The 11,425-nt window shown below is 44.5% G+C and overlaps 1 protein-coding gene across 1 annotated transcript in view; it reads left to right on the top strand.

Moving 5' to 3' along the window:
• The first annotated feature begins 2,134 nt into the window (after nt 1–2,134).
• The window catches only part of ABLIM1 (actin binding LIM protein 1), a 299,642-nt gene continuing 290,351 nt past the window's right edge, over nt 2,135–11,425 (top strand). The window contains exon 1 of the mRNA XM_047826492.1: nt 2,135–2,329. Within this exon, the coding sequence (XP_047682448.1) occupies nt 2,317–2,329 (13 nt within the window). The 5' untranslated portion in view covers nt 2,135–2,316. The remainder of the gene's footprint in view (nt 2,330–11,425) is intronic.

Raw genomic sequence — 11,425 nt, 5'->3', positions numbered from 1 at the left:
GTAGAAAAGCACACAGTCCTGGACCTCCCTATCTTACTAGTATGGTGTCTGCTCTAAAATATGGCCTGTAATAGACTTCCAGGACAAATTCAATTCAACAAGACTCTCCAGAAACTTACAACAGTTGGGGAGATAGGAAACACATATAACAAAACCATTAAGTAGCGACGCACAGCATTGCATTAAGTAATGCAGGCTGCAGAAGTTAAGAGAATCAGGAGATCAGTGTGGTTAAGGTAGCTGGAGAACATTTCATGAGGAGCCAATCTACAAGTTAATTTGGGGAAGAAGGGAATTTGGGAAGAGCAATAAGAATGAGTAATGGGAATGAGGGAGACAGGATATTATGATATTGAGAAACAGAAGGGATAGTATTCTGTCTGTGACAGTGTTTATTTAGGGGATTAGCTAGAAATGGTGTTGGACAGGTAGGAGAGCACAGATTACGGAAGACTTTAAAAATCTCTGTAGTCCTTAAACTTCATATAGACATTTCTATCTTGTTCACCATCGTAGCTCTAGTACTTACCATAGTGAATGGTATATAGTAGATGTTCAATTACATTCTATTGAATGGATTCAACGCATAGATGAAAACACTGCAATGTTGAGGCTTTATCCGGAGATCAGCGGAAATTCCCTGGCGGTTTTAGACTACGAAGATGTCAGAGTATAAATAGTGTTTTAGGAAAACTATTCTCAGGGCAATAAGCAGAATGACGAGAAGGAGGTGGAGGCTGGATGTAGGGAGAGAAGCTAGGCTACTCATGTACTCAGCCTTTGGGTGAGAAGGGTTAATAGTGGACTGAGGATAGCAGGAAAGAAGAGTTATTTTGAGACTGAACCAACTGGATTGTGATTTACTGGCAAATTTCTCACCTAGAAGACAGGGACAAAGATGCTGTCAAGGTAGATAAGTGAGTTAAATTTTGTAGTTGGCAGTTGCATTCGAGAACTTCTATTCTCGTTACTTCTCTTTTCTAGTATTTCCTTCTCCACATGATCATTTGGTTGGGCATTCTTTGATGATGCTCAATTATCCACCAATTCATTACTTTTCTAGAGCTATTATGTTCACCCGTTCTTTGAATACTTCTCGGTTGCCGGACGTATTATACGAAGTCTATCGCATCAGGATAGATTTGGGAAATGCCTACACAGGAAATAACTAGAATATCTGCTGTGAGAGTGTACAGAGGAACAGTTGCCAGAGAAGGGAGTGTGAATTCCTGAAACTAGGAATTCTTCCACCAGTCTTACAGGTTTGAGTGTTCTCAAAGCTTAGAATCCCACCTCTTCGGTTTATAGCTTGTGGATCTGGTGGTGGTTGTTAGGTTGCTTACTACCACCAAGCTCTATCATTGAGGTTTATCTCAGAACAGTAGGGGACTTAGTGTTTTTCTCGTTTTTTGTTTTTCACCCTGGTATATAGGAAACGTGTATTGGTTTGGAGCGTTCTCCCTACTCTCCAACCCAGCCCAGCCCTGACGCTTCAGGGTAGAAACCATGAATCAAATGTGTCTACTGACCTTAGTTGAGGGCCTGCTGACCTCAGATGCCAAGGGGGCTCAGCCCTTCTCTGCAGGGCTTACCTCTAAGGTTGCTGAAGAAAAGTCCCGCCCAGCCCCCCCAGACGACTTTGAAGGAGCTCCTTGGTCGCTAATTTGGCATTGACACCCCCAGCCCCACCCCCCCTCCCGTGAACTGCCCAAGGCCTTCTTCCCACTGAGGGCCAAGCCCCCTGGGGGCAGTCGTGGCCTAACCCTCCGGTCAAGGGCATCACTTAGGAGAGGGAGCAGAACAGCTCGTTCCCACTTTCTTTCTCTGGGACCAAAGCAGAAGGCTGGAAAGTCACTAATAATAGCAACAATATTATTACTAATTATTTTAAATTAAGAATTCCAGCCGGGGAGAGGGAAGACGCAGACCCTTACTGCACGCCCCACCTCGTCGGGGGACAAAAGCCCCGCCCGGCGCCGCAGCCGCTGGACCGGGTGGGCCCGGCCGGGAGGCGGGGGAGGCGGGGGAGGCCGGAGCGGCGGGCCCCGCCCAGCTCGGGCCGCTGGCTGTCAGCGTTGCCGCGCCCGGCGGCGGGTCCCCGCGATCGCCGCGTCCCCGCCCGCCCGCCCGCCCGCCGCGCTGCGCCCAGCGGGCGGCCAGGTGTCCTGCGGGCGGCGTCCCCGCGCTGCCAGCCGCCTCCCCACGGCGGGCGGCGGGCGAGGGCGCGCTGGTGTGCGTCTCGAGGATATTTTCCTCCCCACGCCCTGCCGGGCTCTCGCCTCTGCCCTCCCTGCTTCGGCTCCTGCCGCCTGAACCATGTCCGCAAGGGGTGAGTGGGGACCAGGTGGGCACCGTCTCCGGACCCCGCGCCAGGCCCGGCGGGGCAGGGCGCGGACCGGGGCGGGCCGGGCAGGTGCGGAAGGGCGAGGGGGCTGCGGGAGCCGCGCCGGCCCCGACCCGGCCTGAAACTTTGGCAGCGGATCCGTGGGCTCTGGGTGGCTGGGGGCGGGAGGGTGGAAGGAAGCCCTCGCCCTTGACCTTGATCCCCGGATGCGGGCAAAGCCTGAGGGCCGAGGTCGGTGCCTGGCTCACCTGTACCAGCTGTAAGGCGGGGCTGGGAGGGCGTGGGGGATGGGCTTCCCGTTGCCCGTCCTGCTGGGGAGCCGCCTGAAGGGCTGTCCAGGGGAGAGGAAGAGGTATTTTTTTCCTCCTTTCTTGTTACCATTTTGCAGCTCGGTTATGGAAGGAATCCAGGGTTTGATGCAGTATGATTTAAAGCTGCAGTGCTTATACCCCATTAAAAAAAAAAAAAAAAAAAGTAAATTCCCTACCTGTACTTCTCTTAGCATTAATCTTCGTCCGCCACCCATTTTTCTTTCGGGGGTGAAACAATCACTGCAGGTAAAACTGGGTGAAAGTAAAAAAAAAAAAAATCCCAATCGCTTTCCAGGCAGGAGTGAAGGGAATGTATTTCTTGCCATCTGGAGCCAGTGGTGATGCTGGGGAGAGTGGGTTAGTCATAGCTCAGTGGCTGCTACTATGAGTGAAATATTAAAGAGATCAAGTCATTGTGCACTTTGCCAGCTATTAAAATGAAGGGACTTGGTGGTTTTGCCATAAGCACTTAAGGAAAATATTGATTATCTTTCGATAGCGTATTTGCAAAGCAATGAGGACCACCCCCTTTTGATGCCCTAAAGCTTATAAGAGGAATTGCACACTTGCTTTTGTGTCTGTTTCTTTTCTTTTCTTTTCAACTCTGAAGGGTTAAAACGCTGCTTTTGGAGGGGGACAGTTTAGGAATTCAGTAACATCTGTTGGATAAGTTCGTGTTGCTTTTGAGGGTTCATTCTGGGGCATGTAATGAATAGACTAATTTCTAACGCTTAAATTCCTTTTTAAGGAGACTGGTCTTTGTCGATCTGGCAGTAAGGTTGGCTGGTTCCATACCTGGTGGTAATGACAGAATTTACATTTGTAAATACTGGGCTACCGGGGTGACAGGAGGCCCTGAGATACTACCTGCTTAATGATTTGTGATTAAAGGAAAAAAAAGAGGGTGGAACCGATATGATTATTAGGGGGCTGGGCGTGTAGATGGGATGTTTCAAGTGACTCCAGCTGTACAATCTCTGAACTGTGTTCTAACACTGAGGCTTTTGGTCCTGATCTCTGTCTTCGGTACCACAAGGAACATGTGAGGAATATCTCTCGTAGGTGTAAAAGCTCTCTGTGGTCAGAGTCCACTTCTGATCCAGCTTTACATCACCCAAACCCCTTAGTATAGTACCTTGCACACTGTAGGTGCCACGTGACTACCGGGAACCTGCTACGTTCTAGGGACCGTGAAGTTCATTAAGTACCGCCCCCCCACCCCCCACCCCCCACCCCAAACACACACATGTGGAAGTTTTACCTTGTCTCTGGCCCTTCTATTTCAGGATCTCTGTGCTTTATCTGAGGATATGAATGAGGATGGCCCCAGGGATTCAGAGGGCTAGAGCCCTGGGTTGGGCTCAAATATTTCTCAATGTTTCTCAAATATTTCTTCTTGAACCTGGTTTCAAGCAGGATGATTTGTAGTCGTAGACATGTCACTCAGTTGTCTTGTTTCCTTTTCAAACTATGTTGATAATTTTGTATTTAACAGTTTACAGGCTGGGGCACCCAGGTGGCTCAGCTGGTTGAGCGTCCGACTTCCATTCAGGTCATGATTTCATGGCTCGTGAGTTTGAGCTCCACATGGGGCTCACTGCTGTCAGCGAAGAGCCTGCACCAGAGCCTCTGTCCCCGCCCCCCCATCACCCTTCCCCTCTTCTTGCTCTCTCAAAAATAAATAAACATTTCAGAACAAAACAAAAAAGAAAACAGTTTAAAGTCTTAAGAATACTGCAGGGGCAAAACCGCATGATAATTAATATCAGTTATTGCATTCTTACCATGTGCCAAATACTTTGCGTGTATTAAATCATGTAAGCTTCAGGGGCGCCTGGGTGGCGCAGTCGGTTAAGCGTCCAACTTCAGCTCAGGTCACGATCTCGCGGTCCGTGGGTTCAAGCCCCGCGTCGGGCTCTGGGCTGATGGCTCAGAGCCTGGAGCCTGTTTCCGATTCAGTGTCTTCCTCTCTCTCTGCCCCTCCCCCGTTCATGCTCTGTCTCTCTCTGTCCCAAAAATAAATAAACGTTAAAAAAAAAAAATTGGTTAAATCATGTAAGCTTCATAATAACAAGATCAAGTCGATACTGTTATTACCTCCCCATTTCCCAGATGAAGGAACTGAGGTTTTGAAAGAGTCTGTAACTTGCCTGAGCCCAAACGGTTGGTAAGTGGCAGATCCTGATTTCCAGTCCAGGTCTGCCTGACTTCTGGTCACATCACTGGTCACATTTGAGATGTCAAAACTGTGAGCTTTGCTATGGTTTTCTAATTCAGTAACTACTTTCACCTGTACTCCTGAAAGGAGCGCTAAAGCTTCAGGGTCAGAAGGTTAATGTCTTTATTTAAATACCTAATTTATAAATAGGAAGGTCGTTAGATATTTGGAAAGATAAATTTCATTAATCTAAGAAATGATCTGCTTATTGCTAATATCTAGGCTTGTAGGTTATGGTAGGGGTGGGAATATTTTTTGAACATTGAAAACTGTTGCATTTCATTAAAAAAGTGAATTTATTAAAAAATTTTAGGGAGAAAATTACCATTATTTAATTCATCTGGTCTTTAAGATATAAATGGAGTCCTAGGGGCACCTGGGTGGCTCAATCAGTTAAGCGTCAGACTTGGTTTCAGCTCAGGTCATGATCTCCTGGTTCCTGAGATCAAGCCCTCCATCGTGCTCTGTGCTGACAGTGTGGAGCCCGCTTGGGATTCTTTCTCTCCTTCTCTCTCTGCCTGCTCCCTGTTCATGTTCTATCTCTCTCAAAATACATAAACTTAAGCAAAAAAAAACATAAACAGAGTCCTAAAATTTAATTCACTTTTCAAACTAACAATAAAAAGTATTCTTTAATTCCATGATACAGCAAGTTAAGACATTCCCATCTTGTAGTCTTTTAGAATATTTTCATCAAAGATTTTTAATCTGGTGTTGTATTTTTACTACTACAGGCCGAAATGGAGCTTCCATATCTTTGATTTTTGGATTGACGGCTAGAGGAAATTATAACACTTAGAGTAGAATTTCCAAAACTGGGGAGAATAGTCTAGGCAACCATTTAAAAATGTTGTTTCCCAGGATTCATTCCAGATCTAATGGCTCAAAAACTCTGAAGGCAGAGCACCCAGATCCATGTATGTGAAAAGCTCCTCAGGTAATTCTAAAAACCATTACAATACAGCAGGATCATAGGAATCACCTGGAATACTTAACTGTGATATGAGGGCTCTTTTTCAGATCTACTGAGTCAGAATATTCAGGGCCGGGCCTGGGAATCTGAATGGTTCATAAGCCCCCAGTTAATTCTTATGTATAGGCAGAGTTGGCAGCTATTAAATTAGAGCTTGTTTCCTCTAAGTCAGGGTTCTGTATTATCCAGCAAGTTTTGAAAAAAGCTGCTTATGAATTATGAAAGCAATATATTAGGATTCACTAGTGACATATTAATATCGTCAAAATACCTCCTATTAGCAAATTAATGGATATACTAAATGTTTAAGTTATAAAGTAATATAAACTCAAACAGAAATATATAAGGTTAAAAATGAAAATTCCCTATTTTTACTCTCTTCCTACCAAATCCTCAGAATTAAGCATGGCAAGCATTACATACTGTGCATACTGTCTGGAAGTTTCTCTCTAATTAGATTTGGTTAAATATAATAAATATTAAATACGTAGTATGTACAAGACACATGGCAGTGTAACGTAAGAGATCACTCATGAGCCCACTGGCTTTTCAGAAGCTTGAGTCTTGAAAAAAAAGATGCAGGTATGTGTGGATAGAGTCCATTGCACTGGGCAGGGAAATACCTCAACCTATGTGTGCTGTAGAAACGCTAGATCATTATCTTTGTTTTCAGAACTTCCATAAAACTGGAAGAAATATGAATGTCCATCCATTGGGGAATGAGTGACTAAGTTATGGTACATTCATACCATGGACTGTTTTGCAACTATTAGAAAGAATGAGTTAGATCCATAATGTGTTTGGTCTGGAGGGATGGTCATGATACACTGTCAAATGAAAAAGGGTAAGTTTTAGAATAAAGTGTATATAATACAGAATCCCAATTTTGTAAACTGAGAAAAATCCATATGTGTGCAAATGTGTGGGCTCTGTGGGCATAGAGAATATCATAGAAACAGTATACACCAAGGTTACCACAAAGGCAAGGGTGAGGAGAGGAGACAGCTGAATTTTCTATGAATATATCTTTGTGTTGTTTGCTAGCAGGTAGACATAGCTTTAATAGACTGCGAGAAAAATCCAGTAAAGAAAAAATGTATTGGGGCACTTGGGTAGCTCAGATGGTTAAGCGTGGACTCTTGGTCTTTGGCTCAGGTTATGATCTCACGGTTCATGAGATTGAGCCCCACAGCGGGCTCTGCAGTGACAGCATGGAGCCTGCTTGGGATTCTCTCTCCCTTTCTCTCTGCCCCTCCCCTGTTCATGCATTCTCTCTCTCTCTCTCTCTCTCTCTCTCTCTCTCTTTCTCTTCTTTCTCTCAAAATAAATAAACATTTTTAAGAAGTTTTAAAAAATGCATAGTGCCTCCCCATTTGTTCATTTATTTAAGTCAGGGACATAGGTTTTTATTCAATCATTCAACACAACTTATTGAACACCTGTTATGTACCAGCAATTGGTGAAAATAGGACCCAGTATATACCCTCAGGGAGCTCACAGTTTTGTGGAAGAAACAAATACATACATTCTTATAATAGGATATACTGAGTGCAGAGGGAAAGAGGGGATAACACGGGATATGTAGAGAGAGTCTTATGGTGATACAAAAGTGGCCCTGAACGCAGCTGTTGGGGTAAGGACCATGGGATCTTGAAAAAAAAAAGGGGGGGATTGTTTTCTTGGAGAATGAGTTGGATTCTTGGATGAGCCAGCTGACAGAAGATGGGATTGAGGAATGGGTTTTTTAGGGAAAGGGGCACAGAAAAGAAACAGTACAATGTGTGTTGACCTGGAAAGCATATTGGTGCCGGACGGCAGGCTTGCCAGGGAAAGGAGAGCCAAATCTGAGCTGAGTCAGGAGGTGCAGAGGGCACTTTGGGGAAAGGCCGACGAGGCAGGGAATTTTGTGTACAAGGAGCTGTAGTTCTAGACAGCACAGTGGAAGCTTGTGAGTGGTGGGAGATGGGCACAAGGGAAGAAGCACAAGGCAGAGAGAGATTAGAAGGGAGAGGAAATGAGCAGGGACGAGGGCTCTTCATAATTTCCAGGAGGCGGACTGCAGGAATGAGGGAGACGGTTGGGCAAGATTGGCCTCAAGTGTCCCCACTTTGGCATTAGGGACTTCGGTTGCAGACCGTGCTGAGTCGTGGGCAGCACCTGCTGAAGGCAGCGGGCGGTGAGGGCTGTTGTCAGCTTTCTAGGGTAGCAGCAAAGCCCTGTGCTGGACAATGGTTCTTCTGCAGGGGTGGGGTGCAGAGGGACTGTGAGAATCAGAGCTACACTCGTTTTCGCTGACTTCTTCGGCTTCCGTGCTTACAGCGGGGTTTACAGTGGGGCTCAGCAAACTTGCATCTGTTAGTTGGTGAAGGGGCCACTTCCATTTTTTCTGCTTTCTCTCTCTGACTTCTTCCTGGAACTGGATGGCTCTGGCTGTTATACTACCCGCTGCATTACTCAAACTTTATCGTTTTCTCTCATGGTGATGCTGCACAGATTAACGCACGGGGGGTTCTTATTTAGTGTTCTATGGGGCCCATTTCTCTGGCCTGTATTAGCTACGGTTTTTCTTCTCTTTGAGTTACAGAGCCTCAAGGAGTTTATCCAACTGCAGACAAGTGAGATATCTGTGAAAGCCAAGTTTAGCCATTAATAACTTCGATATGAAAAAAAAATTCAAAAGAGCAACACATTTCACTTCCTGGAAGTCTGTTTTTTTTTTTTTTTTTTTTGCCTTTAAAATAAATGGGTTGTAATTCAATAAATAGATTTTTTTTTACCTGAGAGAAATAATTTTTGACATCAAAATCAAGAATTATGTTTCAGAAGGTTAAATTGTTCCCACATTCTATCTATAAACAACATTACCATTTTTTAGTTTTGATTCTTCAGGTGGAGAAGTTTGATTTAATCGTATTTCTTTTTTTTTTTTTTCTTAAGATTTATTCATTTTTGAGAGACAGAGTGTGAGCAGGGGAGGAGCAGAGAGAGAGGGAGACACAGAATCTGAAACAGGGTCCAGGCTCCGAGCTGTCAGCACAGAGCCTGACGCGGGGCTTGAACTCACAAGCTGTGAGATCATGACCTGAGCCTAAGTTGGATGCTTAATCCACTGAGGCCCCCCAGGTGCCCTGAGTTAATCATATTTCTTAGCTTATAGCTCCCTCTTCTCTTCAGTTCATCAGACCCTTATCTCATCATCTTAGGCCTCACCTCAGAGGAATGTAAACTGAGTTAGGTGTGTGTGTGTGTGTGTGTGTGTGTGTGTGTGTGTGTGTGTGTGTGTGTGTATAAAGTTATGCACTCAGCTGACAGAATAGAATGTGACAAAGTGGTAAAGATGATCATCTAGGAATGATCATACTGATAAACTAATTGTGGCTGCTGATAACAAGGGCACTTTCACTTCAGGAAAGAGGTGGACTTTGAGTTGGACCTTGAAGGATGAGTGGGAATACAGCAGGTGGAATGCGGAGAGATGTGCTTTTCTTTCAGAAGGGACAGTGCAGGGGAGGGGTGGAAGTGCAGGGTGTGTGGGGAGGAAGAAGTCTGGGATATATGAGGGGGCCAAGATTTGCGTGGGGAGAGGAAGAACAGGAAGACAAGGGGAGACGTGTGAACCTAGTAAGCCTTTACATCAAAGTCTTTTCCTAAACAGAGAAACACAAAGGCAGAGAAGGGAAGTGGGAGGTCTGTTCTTGGTAACACTAAGAGTAACTCATCCCTGGTTGAGCAACTGCCCACAATACATATTAGAGATGGTATTTTATTGCCAAATAATGCTGCAGTGAGTTACGTTTCATCCTGACCAGCGTTCTCATGGAGGTAGAAATCTTGCCGAAAGCCTGCTCTTGTGTTTCCTTTCATATGGCAGATTAGGCTATCTGAGCCTTATCTTTAGCACCAGATCATCCCAGAACTGAGGATGCTGGCACCTGGGAAGGCTGAATACAGAATAGCCAAGCAACATGTTTGACTATAGCAAGAGGAAGGAGTGAGGCCATCCCCCCAGAGAAGTGTGTGTTCTTAACTTGATCCTATTTTTATATCCACATTACTAGTTCCCTCGGTTCTAGGGAAGAACAACACAGCACTAATTAATAGAGACTGTTAAAATCAAAGATGAAATTTTGTAGAATTTATGGAATATTTCCTCTGAGATGGTAAATTGGTCTTTATCTCCTTTTATGGGAGAGGTATTTCTTTTTCATGAGCCTGTAGTTTCAGGTTCTTCTCTATCTTGGTCTCTATTAGTATTCACTGATATAAGTAGTACTAATCACTTGATACAGTTTGATGTTTTCTTGTTCCGTTCACAAGATGCTGCTTGTTGAGACCTCAAGTGTACTTCACTTGGGGCTGCCATTTTCTGCTTAATCACTGGTTTCCAATGTACTTGGGTAGAGAAAGGGAAAAGGTTGTGAGTGGTTAGCGTTTCACCCTGGTTCAAGTAGCAGTCTCTAGGAATATCATCCACCTGTCTGTCCATCTATCCATCCATCCATCCATCCATCCATCCCATAGACATCTATTGAGCCTTCCTAGAGTTCACATTCAAACACATCATTGAAAATCCAGCTGTCTGTACTCATTGTATTTTATATTGTCACGAGGAGTTGACATGTTGCTTTCCCTCTACTGGTATTTGGGATTGTTCTCTCTCAGAATGTGCAGCTTGTGCCAAAAGAACCTGCTTTGTTCAGTTCTCTCAAGGGCTTTTTGAGAAGCATTTTGAAGCTTGGTGGTCTTCTCCTGTAGCCTATCTTGTCCACCCATCTTGGAGACAGCATGGCAAGTCTACATGGGTACCTGTGACTCTACCCTATGGAAAGAGCAATCCTCTGTTTCCTGCAGGCTCACCTGAGGCACTCCCATTCTTACCTCTTGTTTTCTCCCATGCAGGGTAGGGTATGCTCTTTGCTGCCTTTGTGAGTGCCTCGTGGTCTAGAGCACAAATGTCATCATTCTGTCACAGACAACAGCTGGAGGCCCAAACCAACCCATGTACAAACTGGAGAAGAAGCTGTTTTAAGGGTTAACAAGAGAGAGAGAGACAGAGACAGAGAATGAGGGAGGAAGAGAGAGAAGGAGAAGATATGAGACCGACAGAGGGATTAATGTCGCTCAAACGAGATTATTAAAAATTGAAAATAGATTGGATAGGAGTAAAAAAGTGTTTGCTAGTATAAGTTAATTGTTACCTTTGTTCTTTATTGAGAAGGGAATAGAAGCCCATGGAGTTGTAATTTATGTTCGTTATAAAAAGGATGCCACAATTCAGAAAATATATGCTTTCTTTTCTCTTCCACTAAGAACAGAAATGTCAACCATTTATCTGTAAATTTTTTCAGAGCAAGCAAGACAATTGTGATGGACAGTAGTTAATCTTTTGATCTTTTGACCTTTTCCACGGATACTCAATCAGATAATGTTCATTGAACCTTTTTCCTAAAGTAGCCAAATTTATTCCAATTCTCATCTATTTCTGCACCAATGATACTAATATATTAATTAATGAAGTATTATAGCAAATATTTATTGAACACTCTGGGGTGAGGATTGTCATGATTTGGAGGTGGAAA

This window comes from Prionailurus viverrinus, chromosome D2 (assembly GCF_022837055.1).
Source record: "Prionailurus viverrinus isolate Anna chromosome D2, UM_Priviv_1.0, whole genome shotgun sequence".
In the NCBI taxonomy this organism is placed as follows: domain Eukaryota; kingdom Metazoa; phylum Chordata; class Mammalia; order Carnivora; family Felidae; genus Prionailurus; species Prionailurus viverrinus.
This window is presented reverse-complemented; position numbering and strand designations above follow the sequence as displayed.